Below are 20,531 nucleotides of genomic sequence, written 5' to 3'. Positions count from 1 at the left end.
GTCACTAAGGTACACATATGCTTCATCCAATGTCATCACATTTTTCAATCTGTCCCCTGCCAGATAGCCCTCATAGAACTTTCTTGCATTTGTGCGACATTCCAAAATGTGACAAGGCAATAGCTTGTGAACTCGGTGCTCATGCCACTTTTCTAATTGCAGGTCCTTGTTGATTAACTGTTAACTGTTGAAACAGACATCCCCAACTTACGTGCAATAGTCCTTTGCGGGGCAGGGTTATCACCTGAGACAAGGGCCTTCACTTGCCTCACCACTTCTGGCATACAGCTGGTGGCTAGTCTTGAATTTGCTTTTCTTTCCTGTCTGGAATTAAGCCCAGTCGGCCTTTGCCTTTTTTTATTCAATACAGCACTGATCCCGTTCTTTGATATCAAGAAATCACGCTTCTTGGACATTCCTTGGATTGCAGAATAGCTATATTTAGTATCGGAATGGGCTGTTGTGTAGCCTTCGCAGTAAGGGTCAATCCGCTTGAGCATTGTTTCAGCTAATGTCACGAAACTCTACACACATGTTTTCAGTGCTGACATGAATAATCACTCCCCGTTTTGACATGCTCAAGTTAATAAAAGCACTGCCAGTGGCCTTTAAACTCATCACCAGAGATCACGAATGACCTGTATTGTTGTGATCAGCGTATATTATATTATGAACATTAAACATTTTTTTACCATTAATTGTAAAGCCAAAAATGTAAAGGTCAGTCCCTCCCTTGAGCTAATACCTCATTGGGACAATACTCAGAATAAATAAAATTAAAAAATATGGGTATTCAAATTCAGAAAGAAAGCTCAAAGAAATTAAAGAAATACTTTGTAAACATATCTCAGATAATAAAATATAATAATACCAATAAAATAGATACTTGATCCCAGGCTGGATACCAAATATGGAGGGAGTATTCTTCCATTTTCAAAATAGAACTAATATGCATAGAAAAAATATTAACACTTGATCATTCTCTAATTATAATAACTGGTAATAATTATGTGATTATTTTCTATATAAAAATATAAGCACATCTTGGCTACCATTCTCTTTCCATTACCATCCCACATTCCACCCTTTTCCCCTTTCTGATAACCTCTGTGTTTTGGTGTCCATTCTTGGAATATGAATTTAATATTCTCACCTTTGAAAGTTGATGTTTATTAATTATTGTATGCTGAAACTATCATTTTATTCAGAAAAAAAGTTTTCTTCCAGTTCTTCTATATTTAAATACATGAAAATTAAAAATGTTTAAGCAAACCTTATTTGTTTTACTCTATAGAGGCCCTTTGAATGTTTAGAATTCTAATGATTTTTAATGAAGTTATTATGATGTTTTCATATTCTAGGGTGCAGTTGTAGGGCTTCTGGCTGGCCTTGCAATGTCTAGTGTTATTGGTTTTGGTTACCCTAAGCCACCAGAAAAAGTGCTCAGTGTCTCAACAGATGGGTGTCACAGTAACATGACAGTATTTGTTACGCAAGATTTATGGAATGTATCTACATCCACCACAACCATGGAACCTCCTGAAAGGTAAGCCAGTACCTTTTCTGTTTAAATGGATTGTTTAGCATAATCTTTAATATCTCTTATTGTCATAGAGTTCTGAAATCTTGATGTATACATTACTCAATGTTTGTTTGCACTTGTGGGTAACCACATGGATCTAGAAGACAAAAAAGCACAACCCCCTCCTCTCCTCTCCTCTCTCTTTCAAAATATTTACACAGGCATTGATAATGCTAGCAGTGACTCTTGTTTTAAGGGACAAAACTGAAACCATCAACACGTCTTAACATCAATAGAAAAAAGGAATAATTTTGACTTTTAGAACGTAAGCTCTGTTTATATCCAGTAATCCTTTTATTTACCATCTCTGTTCAGAAAGTAACTGACCGACTCTTTAGCTTTCATGACTGCATTGCATTTGAAAATAGTCCTTCACCATTTTAGATTGTGTAAAGTACACGTAGTACCTGTTAAAGGGGTGTTCAATACAGAACAAAAATGACCAACCCCACACTGCTGGAAATCAATCTCATAACTTGCAGATTTTGTGTCCGATCTTCTCTGAGTTAACACGTTACCTGCAGTGGGGGTCCAGTTGGAGTGGCAGTATAGGTATTTATGAAGAAATCCACTGCCCCTATCAGACCCTATCAGACTGGCAACAACTAATTGCTAGATAATGGAACTAACTGCACACATTATAGAACAGAAATGGTGAACCATAGTACCGTATCTCAAGGGAGAGCCTCTGTGGCTCAGGTGGCAGTGCGCCCGCCTCTCACCACTGGGTTCCGTGGTTCAAATCCCGGTCATTCCATGTGAGATTTGTGCTGGACAAAGCGGAGGCTGGCAGGTTTCTCTCTGGGTACTCCGGTTTTCCCTGTCATATTTCATTCCAGCAACACTCTCCTATATCATTTCATCTGTCATTCATTAATCATTGCCCCAGAGGAGTGTGACAGGCTTCGGCAGCCGGCACAATTCCTATCCTTGCCGCTAGATGGGGCTTCATGTATTCCATCCCTGACCCAGTCAAATGACTGGAAACAGGCTGTGTATTTTCATTTCAGTATCTCAAGGCACTCTGTCCTAAGCCGATGACTTAATAATGTCACCTCATTGTGTCGGCTAGGCATTATAGAACACTTACGTAATATAAGTATGCTACACTATCAAGTCGGCATATAATGTTGTGTGTAGGTGGATGGGGCGAAGAAACTACTGGACATTATAGGAATGGGTTATCATTGGGTAATAAATTTATCAAGGGATGATATGGGATTGTGTAAGAAGGTGGTCCAATGAATGAAAGACATTGAAAGACAAGTAATAAGGACAGAATGTAATTGCAAGAGAACATTTGTTGAATTTTGTAAAATTAGTAAAAATATGGCAGTAATGATTGAAATTTTAAACAAAAAGAGAAACGAGAGGGATAATTTGGTGGCTGATTGGATTATAATAAGAATAAAGCTATAGGATATAAACTTTATGAAAATCAATGCATTTTATGCAGTAAAGATATGGAAGTAGCATACCTACTAAAAGACTGTAAGGAAACAAGAACAATTAAAGAGAAATATAGATAGGTAAAATCAAAAATGAACCTGAACTTTACTCTCTTATTCAGTTACTAAACAGGGAATGGAAGATGCCAGTGAGAAGAAAAACTATGTAATATTATAAGAGGATTGTGGGAAGAGAAATCCAAAGATTCTATGACTTTGTTAAAGTATAGAGAGTATCTCAAATGCTAAATTATATAATCATTAATTAAAGATACATCTAAGTAATTTTTATGGGAAAGACTGTATATTAGCTTACCTAAAAAAATTTGTAATATTTTTTTTAGTTGGATCATTAATTTGTGTAGGAGATTTTATGGTGGTGAATTCATATACTTTTACTTCTGCACTGTCTTTTTTGATGCTCCTTTTCTGCTCCTTCATTTTCATTTGCCTCATGCTCCTGTACATCACAGTTAGGTAAAATAGAGATAGAAAGTGTGGTATATATATTTAATGCCATAAATTATTATGATAATAAGTAAATTGTCCTTAATGTTGACAGTATATCATTTTACCACTTGGAACTCTAGGAATTTGTTTGCAAATCTTTCGTAATTTAAATATTTTGTAAAGCACTACTGTCGTTATTGTACTTGTTTTATATATAATTCGCTGGAGTCATCAAGGACCACGTTAGGTCTTGTTGCATTTGACACAGAACTTGGCCTTCTTTAGAGCCCAAATTTCCCTCATTCTTTGTGAGTGGGCCTGTTTACGCTCCTCCGTCCAAGGGGCACCGTGTCTTCTCTTCGGTTGCTTGTCTCGGTTTAGCCCGTTCGTCAATATTTTCTTGCGTAAGCAATCTTTGTTAAAGGGCATCTTCAGCTGAGATATGTAGCATTTGCAGGCTTCTTTGGTTTTTCTAAACCAGGGAATTGTGGTTTTGGGATTTGTTGTTGTTGCTGTTGTTATTATTATTATGATTTAATAATAATAACAATAATAATATTATGCTCTTTTTCAACATTTGAGAATGTGGTATCTCCCATAGGAAGGGCCACATAGTTCACAGATACATCGTGGTGCCCTTTCACCTTACAGATTTTGTAGGGATAGCTGTACACCACCAGATAATTCACAAAATGTTCGAGCTCTTGATTTGCGCCTGTCCAAGATTGGTTCAGCATGACCTCTGTTGAACAGAATTCCAGCCAAATATCCTTATGTTTTTTCTCTCCTTCTTGTAGTGGTCTCATCCAGAAAAATGTAGCTGGCAAGTCAAATTTCAATCACAAATCTTCAATTAGGAATGTCTACAAAAAATAAAATAAAAAGGGCGTTAGATAATTTTATTTTGTTGGCAAACTTTGAAGCTGATACAAATGAAATGACATTTTTGAGAAATGAAGTTGTTGATAGGAACATTTACTTTGTCTTTTTGGAAAATGAACTTGCACCTGAGACAGAGAAAGCACAAATTGTTCGAAAGGTTGTGTTAGGATATTGATTTTCGAGTTCATCCCAGAATCTTCTTACAGTCTCGCATTATCAGGTTCACCCTGAAAAATTGCTGTCCCTATTACACTGACTGACAGAGCAAATGCAACACCAAGAAGGAGTGGTTCGAAAGGGATGAAAGTTGGGGAAAAAACAGAGACGGCACGGACGAATAATTGATGTTTATTTCAAACCGATATGCAGGTTACACAATGCGCATGGCATCGACTCAGTAGGATGTAGGACCACCGCGAGCGGCGATGCACGCAGAAACACTTCGAGGTACAGAGTCAATAAGAGTGCGGATGGTGTCCTGAGGGATGGTTCTCCATTCTCTGTCAACCATTTGCCACAGTTGGTCGTCCGTACGAGGCTGGGGCAGAGTTTGCAAACGGCGTCCAATGAGATCCCACACGTGTTCAATTGGTGAGAGATCCGGAGAGTACGCTGGCCACGGAAGCATCTGTACACCTCGTAGAGCCTGTTGGGAGATGCGAGCAGTGTGTGGGCGGGCATTATCCTGCTGAAACAGAGCATTGGGCAGCCCCTGAAGGTACGGGAGTGCCACCGGCCGCAGCACATGCTGCACGTAGCGGTGGGCATTTAACGTGCCTTGAATACGCACTAGAGGTGACGTGGAATCATACGCAATAGCGCCCCAAACCATGATGCCGCGTTGTCTAGCGGTAGGGCGCTCCACAGTTACTGCCGGATTTGACCTTTCTCCACGCCGACGCCACACTCGTCTGCGGTGACTATCACTGACAGAACAGAAGCGTGACTCATCGGAGAACACGACGTTCCGCCATTCCCTCATCCAAGTCGCTCTAGCCCGGCACCATGCCAGGCGTGCACGTCTATGCTGTGGAGTCAATGGTAGTCTTCTGAGCGGACGCCGGGAGTGCAGGCCTCCTTCAACCAATCGACGGGAAATTGTTCTGGTTGATATTGGAACAGCCAGGGTGTCTTGCACATGCTGAAGAATGGCGGTTGACGTAGCGTGCGGGGCTGCCACCGCTTGGTGGTGGATGCGCCGATCCTCGCGTGCTGACGTCACTCGGGCTGCGCCTGGACCCCTCGCACGTGCCACATGTCCCTGCGCCAACCATCTTCGCCACAGGCGCTGCACCGTGGACACATCCCTATGGGTATCGGCTGCGATTTGACGAAGCGACCAACCTGCCCTTCTCAGCCCGATCACCATACCCCTCGTAAAGTCGTCTGTCTGCTGGAAATGCCTCCGTTGACGGCGGCCTGGCATTCTTAGCTATACACGTGTCCTGTGGCACACGACAACACGTTCTACAATGACTGTCGGCTGAGAAATCACGGTACGAAGTGGGCCATTCGCCAACGCCGTGTCCCATTTATCGTTCGCTACGTGCGCAGCACAGCGGCGCATTTCACATCATGAGCATACCTCAGTGACGTCAGTCTACCCTGCAATTGGCATAAAGTTCTGACCACTCCTTCTTGGTGTTGCATTTGCTCTGTCAGTCAGTGTATAATTAGATACTGATAGTGTCAAAATGGTGTTAACTATATGGACATTAAAAAAATGAAGAGGACCGATGCCCTTAGATGTTAGGCCCCTTTAAACAACAAGCATCATCATCATAAAATAATGAAGAGTAGTATTTAAGATGGTTGTTCGAGAGTAAAAATATTGTAATTTGAGAATTTGGCAACTGAGGTACTTGTCGGCAACAGATGTTAACTGACTTTTGTCTTTACTTCATGAGTGTGGTCACACACGAGAAATGTTTGCTGACAATGGCAGTTGTTGGTACTGTGCACTACAACATACCATTATTGTAGATGAGTTCATCTAGAACTCAAATGATCAACTACGGGAGTATTATTATGGAATTGTGCCAACATTTCCTGTTGCTGAAAAATAGGTAAATGATTGGAAATGATTGGATTCACACCACCTGGTCGGTATCACCCTATTTAATGGTATATGAAGATGCAGAACCAAAACTTACTGTGTAAACTCGGATATCTACCCATATCTCTCCAAGGAAAACAACTGCTTGTATTATAGGCATGTGACATATCCAGTTCTGTTTTCATATTTGTCCTTGTCTTCTTTTTCTGTTGCTCCCTCTTTCCACACTGACCTGTCATAATGTTTATCCTATTATGTGTTCCTCTCTTCCTATGCATGACTTGATTTGTTCCTTGTTTTTTATTACTTTTAATTTCAGGATTATTCACAGTATACATGGGGCATTTGAATGTGTTATTTCTTTACAGTACTGATGAATACATGTACCTGAACCGGCTCTCCTACCTGTGGTGTGTTGTCATTGGATTCCTCGTCACATTAGCTGTGGGCAACCTTGTCAGTTGCTTACTTAACTCGGTTTGCACTAAGTCAAGTGTTCCTCCTGATCCAAACCTCTACTCTCCGCTCATCAGGAAATTCATCAAGAGGCGGCAGGCTAGGGTATGTTAACATATTTGTTTATTGGAAACAATGCTAACCAAACTGGTGATTAAGAAGAAGGCTCATACAAAATATTTGGTAACCAAAAGAGTTTTTGTATGTACCATTTCTTCCACTTAGAATGACTCTCAATTTTTGAATCAGTCTTCTGAATTATTTATTTATTTATTATTTAGCATATGATGAATACAATATAATTTACAATATATACAACTACCATCTCAAGTTCATAACTAAAGTTCCATGTCAAAATTTAATAGCCAGAGAAGAGCTTCATTTGAGACACAGTTTAAGTCCTCTATAGAGCCTCTGTAACTACGGAAAGGACACTCAAATGCAAGGTGTTCCACTGTCTGTTCCCCTTGTCCGCAGTCACATTGTGGTGATGTCTTCCATCCCCATTTGAAGAGAGTGGCTCCACATCTACCTTGGCCGGTCCTAATTCGATTTAGCATCCTCCACTGCCGTCTGGGAAGAGAAAAACCATCTGGGCACTTGCATGGGTTCTCAATGATGTGGTGATGTGGTAATGAGGATTCCTGTTGCCATTGTTCTTTCCAGGCGTCCGATACATTAAAGGAGGTGTCCTGTAAATTCATTGCAGTACGCCAAGAAGGGTGTCTGGATTTCAGTTGTTTAGCTGGGGAAGCTGCTATGTCAGAATGAATAGGGAGGTGAGGATTGTTTTCAATTTTCTTCCACAAGTTAAGCAGTGACTGTGATCTTCTTGGGGATGGAGGTGGTATGTGGCTTAGGGTGGGAAGCCAGTGTGTGTTAGTTGGTCGGATGCATCCTGTAATGATACGCATTGCTTGGTTCAGCTGGGTGTCTAGTAATCCAGTGTGAGCACTGTTAAGCCAGGTAGAGCAGCAATATTCAGCGACGGAATAAGAGAGTGCAAGAGCAGTGGATCTCAGGACTTGAGCATTAGCACCCCAGGATGTGCCGGCCAGCTTTTGGAGGATGTTATTTCTGGTCTTGATCTTGGCTGACACATTATAGAGGTGATTCTTGTAGGTCAAGGACCTGTCCAGGGTGACTCCCAGGTATTTTGGGTTACTACAATACTGTAGATTCTCTCCTCTGAATGGTATGGTTGGTTTGTACCCAGCACTTCTGTTCCGCAAGTGGAAGGTCGACACAACAGTTTTCTTGGGGTTTGGTCTAAGGTTGTTGTGATAAAAGTAACTGTCTAGAATCTTTAAGTCTGATGTAAGCGTCGACTCAGACTCATCGAAGCGTTGGTGTTGGGCAACCAATGCGATGTCATCTGCGTAGATGAATTTTCTGGATTTAGTTACAGGAAGGTCATGTTTGTACAGGTTGAATAGAAGAGGGGCCAATACAGAGCCCTGAGGGAGTCCGCCATTTATCTTGTGTACTTTACTTCTGGAGTCTTCGGAAAAAATCTGGAAGTACCTATTACTCAGCATGTTACTGAGTAATGTGGAGAGTTTCAGACAAGGGATGATGCTGATAAATTTGAGAAGGAGCTTATCTTGCCACATGGTGTCATATGCAGCTGTCAGATCTAAGAAGACGCCCGTGCTTACCATTTTGTTCTCAAATCCATTTTCAATATGGGTAACTAGTGCTAAAACCTGTTCTTCACATCCTCGTCCAGGTCTAAATCCAGCTTGCTCGACTGGAATATGCTGGTTTATTGTCGCAAAAATCCTGTTATGTATCAGCCTTTCCATAAGCTTCATTGTAACACTGAGTAGTGCTATTGGCCGGTAACTCTCAACTTTTGTTGGGTCCTTAGATGTTTTCAATACAGCTATTATTTTTGTTTTCTTGGAGACTGAAGGTAGGTACCTGTCTCTAGTATGTTTGTGAAGAAGTTAGTAAGCCATTTAGCAGCAGCTGGTCCAAGATGAAGAAGGAACTCTGGATATATACCATCAGCACCTGCCGCTTTGCCAGGTTTTAGACTTTCTAAGGCCTGCTTAGTTTCTTGTAGTTGAAATGGGGCAGAGAATTCAGAGAATCGTTGAGCCGAACGTTTCTTTTCCTTCAGGAGGTGCTTTACGTGCCTTCTATAATGCTTGTCAACTGAGACCTTTGAGGTACAGATCATATGCTTGGCCATGTCGTCTAGACTGATGCTTGTTTTCGGTCTAATTTTGCTATTTGGTGTGTCCAATTTCCTGATCAGGCTCCAAGCTTCTCTGCTGGAGTGAGTGAAGTCTAGGGACTCTACTGTTTCTTGCCAAATTCTCTTCCTATTTTCATCTAGGGATTGTAACAGTTCCGAAGCTGTATCTGGGTCACCATTGGCCTCAAATTCTTTGAAGAGCCTTTCACTCTCCTCGTTCCAGCCGGGGATGTATTGTTTACGATATCCTCTTGGTATACATCGTTTTGCTGCACTTTTAACCACACCGATGAATCTGCTGTAGTTACTATGGATAGGTCTTATCCATCGCAGGTTGGAGTCAGTCTGTTTAGAAAATTCTTCCCAATTGGCTTTTTTAAAATTCCATCTCTTTTTCGGGCAGGAGTGAACGATGGGCACAAGCAATCCAGACTGGAGAATTATTGGTCTGTGCTGACTGTGCGTAAATTTGTTGAGCACTGTGCGTCGTATGTTGCTGAGTGGGTGTTGTGATTGCGTTACAAAACAGAGATCCGGGGTGTATTCTTTGTTCCATCGTGCAGAAGAGAAGGAAGCCTTATCCTTGGCATCATAGATAAGCTTAAGGTTTTCAGTTTCCATCCAGTCAGTGAGCTTTTCCCCATTACTGTAATTCTCTTTGTATCCCCATAGTGTGTGGTGGCTGTTGAAGTCGCCTACAATTATACTTGGATTTTGCAGAGATGGAATTGGTGGAGACGGCCAGGGAGTTCCAGGAGGTTTATATACGTTAACTACTGTCAAATCACAAACTTTGATTGAGGTAGTAAATATTTCATTATCTGAGAAGGATGGCAAGACTTGATGGTGGGTAATATCACTCCTCACATAGGTGGCATTCCCGTACTTTGCGTGATTAACTGCGGACACTAATTTAAATCCTGGAATTCTCCCTCTGGATTGCAGCTGGAGATCATTTTCTGTGTGGGTTTCTTGAAGCAGGATGATATGAGTCTGGTGTTCTTTGAGAATCTTTGCTAGGTGTTCACACTTTGCTCTGCTTATGCCCTCGATGTTAAGCTGGCATATTTTCATTGAAGGGCCAATGTTACGAACTTGAGGGCCCTGATAAGGACCTCTAGGTATGATTCTTCTCCATTTTCCTTGACCGGGAGGTCGTATACGACAGTTCGGTCTCATCTTATTCTGATGTTGCTCACTTAGCACCACCCAGGGGACATGTGTAGGGTAATTTAAGGTTAAACCTACGGACATGAGCAACAGTGGTCCCCCAGTCTTCTGAATGAAACTGTCTGTTTTTTAATGAAGTTTTCTCTCTATGACTTGCTTAATGTATGTAATCTTTGCTATACATTCTTGGTAAATGTGAACAAATATTTTGTATAGTTTCAAACCAAAACATATAGTTCTTATAACATTAGGCATGCTAATGAGTCACTTTTGCCACATCAACCCAGACTTCAAGGATTGTGCAGGTCAAACAGTGTGTTTCTATTGTTTCTGTTGTTGTGGTTGGCCAGGAGGTGCCAGACCTAAAATTTGTTGATGCAAAAGTAGAAGCAAAACTTACTGTGTAAACTTGGATATCTACCCATATCTCTCCAAGGAAAACAACTGCTTTTATTATGAACTCACAGAAAATACTGTAATGCATGCCCCTTCTTCTAGGACATTTTATTCCCATGTCATATCTCTGGTTTATGTTTTACAGTGTTCATTTATCATTCTACCAAAACAGATCACTTTGCACATCTTATTAACTAGTTCATATTGATGGCACATGTGTTATAGAAGCACACAATAAACATCACATTTGTGGAAAGGTCCTTCCGTCTTGCTGCGAATATTACATTTAGCCACTTTGCCTGTGCAAGGTTGGTTCATTTTACATTGGTAACATACAGGCAGCAGGCAGAGCAGTATCATCCTTAATGACTATCAGTGTTACAAGGTTGCATATCTTCATGTGCAAGCACCTGGTGTAATTGCATTGTATAAAAAACTTATTCATTTCAAAGTACTGTATTCCTGTACTGAGTTAAAAAGGAAACTTGATTAACCACCTCTTAAACATTTATCTGAATATATTGAATGATTTTTTTAGATCTGATGGCATTAAACCTTTTTAACTGAACAATGAAATGACTTGAACCTGACTTTTGTAGCCTATAACAAGGTATATTGACTTTTTGACTGACATGGTATTAGATATGTCAACATCACTTCTGAGTTTGATTTTGTTGGCATCTCTATGTACCTTAAGAAGTTAATTGTAAGTATTTCACAACAGTCATGACTAGGGTCCAGATTTTCTTAGGTTTTTATAAAATACCAGTAGTTTTAGACTTTTATTATCACAGATTAGGCTCTTTTTTGTTTTTTTAAGAATTTTATAGACATTTTGTGATAAATTTACAATCAAAACATATCTCTACTCGTATATATAAACGGCTAACTCTGACTGACTGTAATCAACACCCAGCGAAAACTACACAATGTAAAGAAATGAAATTTTGGCAATACATTTATATTACAATGTAGGAGCTCACTAAGGGATGATTTTTGGATATTCCATCACTAAGGGGGAGAAATGGGGTTGAACTTTTTAAATGAGAACATCTATATCTCAAAAACCAGTTTACAGACGTAAAAATTGGTATTTGGAATCTACTTTAATTATAAATGCATACTTTTTGTTTTTGAAAAATTCCCTTACGGGGGTGTGCGTGTGTGCGTGCGTGTGTGCGTGTGTGAAATGGGGATATTTATATCTCAAAAACTGAGGTTATTAGTGTTTTGTATTAAGAGAGTTATTTCACACACACAAAAAAATGTATTAAAGGAGAATTGCAATGATACAGTATTGCAAAATATGTGCTACTGGCACATTAAACTCGAAGTCTAGCTTTTGCTAAAGAAAGTCTTTTCATAGAATGGACGGTTTTGTCACATAAACAGATTACTACAACACTTAAAATATGTACAATATTTACACGTTGCCAGTACACAAACTAAATGAAGACTTGCTGAGGGAGAAATGTTGCGTAGCAACTGACTTGCAAAGTCGAAGTGCTCATTCAAGAGCTGAAGACTTGAGAATGTAAAGTTTGGAGAGATGTCAGCAAGTCAAGAGATAGAAACCTCACGAGCTAGCTTCAATCCACTTGTTCAGTAAGCTGTTTATACAAAGCACCCTCTGCGCTTCTGAAGAAAGGTGTAGCTAGCCATTGGATGACTGACTGCATTCTCTCCCGGCCCACTCGCTTATATAGGGTCTCGAGCGATGTTGTGTAGTTTCAGCTGGTCGCCTGGCCTGCTCTGCCGGTGAGAACTGGATACAAGCCGCGTTGTGAGTGGGATTCGAATACCGGCACCACAATGGTTACAGACATGAAAATTGGTTTTTGGAAACTCCACTTAACCGGGGGTGAACAGGAGTGAAAAAGAAGTGAATTTTTAAAATTAGTGTATCAAGAGCATATCTAAAATATGTAACATTCTACAGACATGCAAACTGGTATTTGGAATCTCCTGTAAAATTATAGAAACACACATAATTTGTTTTTGGAAAATGCACTTAAGGGGAAGTGAATTTTTAAAATGAGCATATCTACAGTGTATCTCAAAACCATAACATGTTTCAGGCATGAAAATTGGTATTATTAAGCGAAGCACTGGTACATTTGCTAGATAAAAGAATTGTGATGATTTGCATATGGACATTATTATGGTATCCTAATCTTTTATAGTAATTTTATAAATTGTACTTAGAGTCAAATAGGCAGTGCTTTTTTCTAAGAAAGAAGGTGGCAGTACTCACCCAAACTTCTTCACACTTTGTTCGTATCTCTTCCAAAAGTACTGATTTTACTACTGTCCCATTTTGAAGAAATTTCCCGTTCCATCTGTTTCTCTGATCCTAAACTTGTAAACTTTTGACACATCGTACAACCTAGCATTTAATTTTCTGCATAAAACCATCCATTTCTCTGGATAAAGTGTTTTTTATGAGTTGGTGTCCAGTCAGGCCCATTATGATCAGAATTGTTTCCTTCTTGAACTACAGTAAATCTATTGATACGTGTGATGTTTTCTTGACATTCACTTGATTTGCTGTTCGCAGGTTCAGGAGGTACTTCAAAAGAATCATTGTGCTTTCTCTTATTCCACACCAGTACAAAATAATGAATTATTTTATTTATTTCACTTCTCTAACTTGTGAACCATGTGCACCTCTTGATCTTGCTAAATAACAATGAACTCATTTGCCTCAGCAGTACAAAACAAGTGTTCTGTGCTTTTCAGATTATTTTAAAACAACGAAAGCAGTTAAATTTAAACATACATTAACCCCAGATTAGCTATGATGGTTAGCTATTTGCTAGTTATTTGCTGCTACGCTGGCATTAATGGCGCTAGTTGCAGTACAGATACCATTAGATTGTCCTTTATAAGATCTAGAGCACACCGTGCCCCCACGTCTGTCTTTGCTGGATCCGAGGACACACAGGTTTTCATAGAAATGAAAAGGGAGACATCCTCGCAAAAGCAGCCTCCTTAGCAGATATAAAAATCACCTACAACAAATCACCCCTAAGCTGTGCAAAAGCCCAAATCAAAACATATCTAATAAGACAGTGGAACAACCTCTGGACATAAAGTACAAAAGGGTCTGTCACAAGATAATTAGTTTTTCCCGACATATATAGCTGGCTCCAGTGCAAAGCATTAGTGCCCGAATTCATTCTCACTCAGTTTCTCTCCAGCCATGGAAAGTTTAAGTGCCACTTTGAACACTTTTGTGGATCTTCACGAACAGTGGACCATTTACTGTTTGACTGTGCCGTGTTTGGAAGAACAAGATTCAAACTTGAGTGTCACCTAAACAGTTGTAATTTGGAACATTCAAAGTCATTATATCATCTGTTCAGGAAATCCTGCTGCTACAAACAGTTCCTTCAATTCATTCACTACATCTTCAATCATTTAGTTTCCTAATTTTGTGTCAAGGACCAATAATTTAAAAAACTGATCAAAACTATAACCCTTATATACTCATGCACAATAAGACTTAAACTGTCAGGATATTTTATAAATAAATAAACAATATATAATTCATTGTTTTTGTTAGTTTTGAGAAAAAGTTGTCGTACTAGGTACCTTTGCATACCACCACAAAAAAAAAAAAAAAGCATTGCAAATAAGAATATAATAAATATAAATAGATATATAATGCTGATGCTGTCCATTTGCAGATAAATACCTAGGAGCAAAAATTCAGTATAGTTACAGTATTTAGATTTAGTTGCTTATTTTCGACAGGCTTGAGAAAAATTTGTTATTCCATCAGTAGTAAAATTAGTGTTTTTCCTAATCCATTGCCATATTAGGTTAGGTCTTGAAGACATATTTAGGCATATCAAATATGTTTCTGTAACCTTCACACACACACACACTAGGTATAAGAATGAACTGAATAGGGCACACAACCTCACAAGTTTACTAGCAGGAGAAAGGCGATGAGAAGTAAACCGCTCACCAACCCCTTAAAGTGTCTTTGTATCCTGTCAGCAACCCCTAAGAAAGTTGTGAGCAGTTCTACAGCTCTCATGCAACATGTGCAATCCATGTAAAAATTGTAATAACATGGATTCAAGGAAAAATATGTGTTTACTTTACAGATTTTGAAAATGGCTGTCTTAGCTTGTATTTTGACTTCTTTCTTTACAAAGCTTAGAAGAAAAACAGAGCTCCAAATTCAAGAGGAACAATTTGGACAGAAGATCAACAAGGAACCAATCCTTTCTTCATGAAACAGATTATGGAAGAAACAGCAAATAAGAGAAGTATGTGGTGATGACTTCCATTGATGTAGAAAAGGCCTATGACAGTGTACCCAAAGAAAAGATTTGGAAAACCCTGACACAGGAAAATATGGGTGAATACTTTATAGAAATGATTAGAGCAGCGTATATCAAATGTTACAGTTGTGTGAAAACGAAAGCTGGGAATACAGGATGGTTTAAAATAGAAATAAGACTGAGAAGGAAATATTCTGTCACTATTGTTAATGGATAAGATTATGAAAGAAGCGAAGGAAAGGCTTATGATGGAACAAAAATATGTAATGATGCTTGCTAATGGTTAGGGAATGGATTGTTATGTGTTAAAATACCTGAAAATATGTATTTTCTTATGTAATAAAAAGTTGGATATACAGGTATATATATACAAATTATAAAATTTTATTTCAATATTAATTTTTTAAAGTATGTATTATAAAAATCATATACCAGTTCTGTTCAGATGATGATGGTTTGAAATAGCTCATTGTTGCAGCGAACAACGGTGAAATTAATTTCACAAACTAAATGTTGGTTTTCTTAGAACACTGCACAATATCAGGAGAAGGATGGTCCATCATGAGAATACAGTCTTCATCAAAGAAATATATTTGACACTTAAATTCTCAGTTTCACCAGTATCTTCTTGCCCTTCAGGTACTTCAGCAAATTTGTACATTTCTGGAAGAATGTTTCTTGAGGGTCCACCTTTTCAGTACATTGTATGTTTTTTATTAATTTACATGAATAATGTTACATCATTACTACGTCTTCAGTGGGACATTTTTTGCCTGTTTTTAGGCATATTCAGCCTCTGTTCTTAATATCTAAGATCAAAATTGCTAGGATCCTAGACTCGTTTACAATAAAATGATTAAAATAGGCTAACATGAATTGCTCTGATTAAAAAATGTTATGCTGGCCAGTTGGAAGGAAGTATTACGGGAGCAAGCCAGCTGCAAGAGAAACAATGAGACTCTCAATCCACCACTCTCAACCTTTCAATGAGCAATAATGTCCACAACAACAGAAAGAACAATCTTGAGATGTCCCCTCTTCCGACCCACATAATAGCAGGCAGCCCTGTTTTACTGAATTTTAATCATCACAAGGCAACAAAAAAAAAAGAAAAACAGTGAGACAACTGACCACATCAACAACATCCCATAAAACCACAACTGAATTTTTATTCCAAAAATTAACATCACAAAAAAAGTGACAATCAAGACAGTGAAGTTTTCATAGGCTGCACATACGTTGGACATTATAAACTGAGCAATTCATGCCAGCCCAACGTAACTATATGTAACATTGGGTTTGAACTAGTATATTACCAGTAATCAAATTTTTTAAAGTGTAACAATCACGTCAAGGATGTTTTTATAAAACGTATAGAATGGATAGACGTATAGAATTTTAGACAGAGCAATTCATGTTAGCGCAACTATTTTAAGCATTTTATTGTAAACAAGCCTAGGATCCTAGCAGTTTTGATCTTAGATATTAGGAACAGTGGTTGAAGATGCCTAAAAATAGGCAAAACATGTCCCACTTAAGACATAGTAATGATGTAACATTATTTATGTAAATTAATAAAAAACAATGTACTGAAAAAGTGGACCCTCAAGAAACATTCTTCCAGAAAGGTATATGTTGTTCAATACGGACCTAACGATGAGATTTATAACTTGTAAAATTTCTAAATAGTATGAAATCCAGATTTATTGTCAAATGCACTTTTAAGTTTCTGTTCAATAGTTTCTGCTTTGGGGCCTTTGAGTGAATGAATTCTTTTCTCAGTGCCACACTCTTCATTAACTGTCTCAATTAACAAGCTGGTTGATGTTTCTAATTTTATGATGCTTCGTCAGTTGAAATTCTTCAGAACTTTGCTGAAGTGTAATAAATTCATTTTTTAATGAACTGTCCTTGGGTATGTTCTGAAGAATTTCAACTGATGAAGCATCATCCTTATTCTTAGAATAAAGAAAAAGTAATAATTTATGTATTTATAAGAAAATTATTGAAAATAAAAATATATTCTCTATTGATGATATTGTGATGTGAGTAATGGATGAATCTGCTGTACAGGAACAGATGAACAGCATAAAATTGTACAATGGGGAATGAAGATGAGTGCAAAAAAAGAGTAAACCAATGGTAAAGACCAGCAAAAGAGAAGGAATAAGAATTGGAGACAATGATCACATTAAGTACTTAGGAAGTGAACTAATGGTAAATGCTAGACAGATTTGGAAATCAGCAGGAGAACAATGGAAAATGCTTTCTACCACAGTGTGAAATCATATACAAGACATATTTCATCCCTATAATAACTTACGGGACAGAGACTTGGCCTGTGACCAAAAAAAGGAGATCAAAGTTGTGAAATTACATTCCTGAGACAAGAAAGGACAGAGTTAAAAATGAGGATATAAGGAAGCAGTTAAATTGGAGAAGTTGAATGATGAGATAGAGAGGAACAGGTTGATATGGTTTGGACACTCCAAACAGTTGAACAGGGAAAGGATGACAAAACAGAATTTGGAACTGCAGCAGGAGGGAAAGAGAGTTTGAGGAAGACCAAAAACATGATGGATGAATTTAGTGAAGAACAGCCTTAGGACGTGCAGCGTGAACTGGACCACAGTGATGAATGAGGAGTGGTGGTATGAACCCCAACCTTGAATGAACTGGACAAGGAGAAATTATGATGATTAAGCCTTTAAGTCCCATTTGGCCTATTTTAGGTTTATTAAGATTCTCTCATTTGAATGTTGTGGACATAAAACACAAAAATAAGTTAGTTTTAAAATTAAAGTGCCGGCCGCGCAGTGTAGAGGCAGCTTGCCTGTCTTTTACGCGCAGGCCCCAGGTTTGATTCCCGGCCAGGTCAGGGATTTTTACCTGGATCTGAGGGCTGGTTCGAGGTCCACTCAGCCTACGTGATTACAATTGAGGAGCCATCTGACGGTGAGATGGCAGTCTCGGTGTAGAAAACAAGAATAATGACCGAGAGGATTCGTTGTGCTGACCACACGGTACCTCATAATCTGCAGGCCTTCGGGCTGAGCAGCGGTCACTGGGTAGGCCAAGGCCCTTCGAGGCTGTTGTGCCATGGGGTTTGAGGTTTAAAATTAAATTAAATTAAATTGCAAGAACATTTTTTGGTTAAAACCTATTAATTCAAGCCCTAGTCATGCCAGACAGCGTAAAAAAAAAAAAAAAAGAATGATCAGAGTCCAGCATTGTAGTATATCCTGCAATATATCCTGTTGCTTTTATCAGGCTCATACAGTAGTTTTATTATTTATTGGAGTTGGTAACCAGTTTTGTTAGTGTTTGCAATTTACTCTGAATTCAGTGTTCAGAAATGTAACTTGAAATGTTCTAATGTTGTAGTTACTACTACAGAATGGTACTCCAGCATCATCTCTGATCTCCAAGAATAACATGAAGAACCTGTCAACTAGTGAACCTAAGTTGCTGTCAACATCACCCCTTTGAGGATAGTAGCTCTTAGAGAAGAATTAGTTATTACTGCAATGCTCATAGGTAAAACATTTTCTTGCTCATTTTACCACTGATTTAGAGACTAAGGTAGCTCGGGTGACAAGAGTGATATGCTGATGTGTGTTGAAATCTGATGATGATATTAGAGTGTTTTCTATTTTTTAAAATTCCTATATTATTGTATATCAAATAACATGACTCATATGTATTATTGTGCTACATTATTTTTGACATGATTTAGTGGATGTTTTTGTGATTGCTTTTGAGTTGTACCAATCCAGTCAATCATGAAGGACAGACACAGCTACTGTAGCAGTCCCAGGGCCCTCGAAGTCCCCACTGTACTTCCCCCCTATAGGCAGTCCCCTACTTTGGCTGTCCAAACTCCTTAGACCAGGGGATGGAATTAATTTATTCACACACATTTTTTATTTACATTAACCTGCACTGGTGAAATGCCCTCTAACATTTCATTTATTTTCTCTGTTGCTGTTATTCTCTTCTTGAATATCTGTACAGATTTTGGAAAAGGATCAAACCATCATAGTCTGCATCTACCTGTTGTTCTCCTTCCGTCAATCTTAGCCTTCATCATCCACTTTGGTATCCTTCCCCTTTCCATCTTCTTCACATGTTCAAACCATCTCAGTTTATTTCTCTCCATTTTGAAGGAAAGCTTACCTACCTTTCTGGTATCCTCATTTCTTAATCTGTCCTTTCTTGTCTTCTCTGTCATAATTCTTAATTTTTTTATCTCACTGACCTCGATTTTACTCTCTTGTCTTTCTGTGAGTGCCCAGATCTCTGCTGCTTACATGTCAGGAGGGCAATAATACAACTTTACCATACATCACCTCTTTACACTTCCTTACCAAGCTCCTCCCACTATAGTAAAATGGATTTCTCTATTGTGTCCTTTCATTGGTCTCCATGCGCAGCCCTGCATCCTGCATCATGCATTTGGATGTGTAGGAGTTAATAATATTTGGATAAGGGGAGATAATGAGAAAGGAGGTTTAAAAAAGTATTCTTAACAGCAGTTAAAAAAAAAAGGGGCAGAGTGTAGGGTAGGACTGCTAATCAGGGATACTATTGCATGCAACATAGTTTGTTAGGCACGTAAATGAGCAAATGATATGGGTGGATTTAGTTGTTGGAGGAATTATAAGAATTTTGTCTCTGTGTATTCGCCATATGAAGATGCAAATGAAGATGAAGTTGACAAGCTTCATGAAGCACTCGGTCGCATTGTATTTAGGGTGAACAGCAAAGACAGGATAGTCCTAATAGGCAATTTCAATGCAAAAGTTGGAAATCTGTCCGATATGAAAAGGTGAACAATAAATGTTGGGAAGATTTGAAAGCTAATAGGAATGGGAAGCATTTACTGACTTCTTTGCTAGTATGGGATTAGCAGCACATTCTTCAAGCATAAGGCTATTCACCGCTACACATTGGAGGGTAGGGGCACCAGATCCACAATAGACTACATCATAACTAACTTTGAATTCATGAAATCTGTTAGGAACATGCAGCAGTTCCAGGGATATTTTGATGATACAGATCATTGTCTGAGCTAAGTATCTCTAGGCCTAGGATAGAGAAAGTGGAATCTGTCTGCAATGAATAAGGGTAGAAAATTTCCAGAACAAGGAAATTAGAAATATATGTATATGATTAGTGAAAAATTCCAAACAATAGATGGTAAGCAGGGTCAGGATATAGAAGGGGAATGGGTGGCATACAGGGATGCTGTAGTAGAAGCAGCGAATCAGGACCAGATTTTCAGTATGTGCCACATAATTGAAAAATACTACAAGAGGAATAGACAGTTATGTTTTGTAGATCTAGAGTAGGCATATGCTGGAATTCCAAGGGAAATAGGTAAAGTGCTTAAGGATTTTATGATATCAGCATGCCTGGAGGGAAGTCTTAATCACACTTTGTATATCAATCTGTACGTGGATCAAAATAAATTTTTCAGCTACTTCCAGATGTCTAAACCATAATTTGATGAACTTCGAAGTTTCTTAAGGTTACTTATTTCAACGCTTTTACTCGTACTTGATAAGGTAGGCAGTAGCTACAGCCTTTGTTT

General features: G+C 38.6%; 1 protein-coding gene across 1 annotated transcript in view; it reads left to right on the top strand.

Moving 5' to 3' along the window:
* Positions 1-18,469, top strand: part of LOC136875641 (putative sodium-dependent multivitamin transporter) — a 207,775-nt gene extending 189,306 nt beyond the window's left edge. Inside the window, exons 10-12 of the mRNA XM_067149183.2 lie at positions 1,362-1,546; positions 6,787-6,979; positions 18,323-18,469. Coding sequence (XP_067005284.1) covers positions 1,362-1,546; positions 6,787-6,979; positions 18,323-18,427 — 483 coding nt within the window. The 3' untranslated portion in view covers positions 18,428-18,469. The remainder of the gene's footprint in view (positions 1-1,361; positions 1,547-6,786; positions 6,980-18,322) is intronic.
* The last annotated feature ends 2,062 nt before the right edge of the window (positions 18,470-20,531 follow it).

This window comes from Anabrus simplex, chromosome 6, assembly GCF_040414725.1.
Source record: "Anabrus simplex isolate iqAnaSimp1 chromosome 6, ASM4041472v1, whole genome shotgun sequence".
Taxonomy (NCBI): Eukaryota; Metazoa; Arthropoda; class Insecta; order Orthoptera; family Tettigoniidae; genus Anabrus; species Anabrus simplex.
Note: the sequence above shows the minus strand (reverse complement) of the source record. Positions and strands in the feature narration are given on the sequence as shown.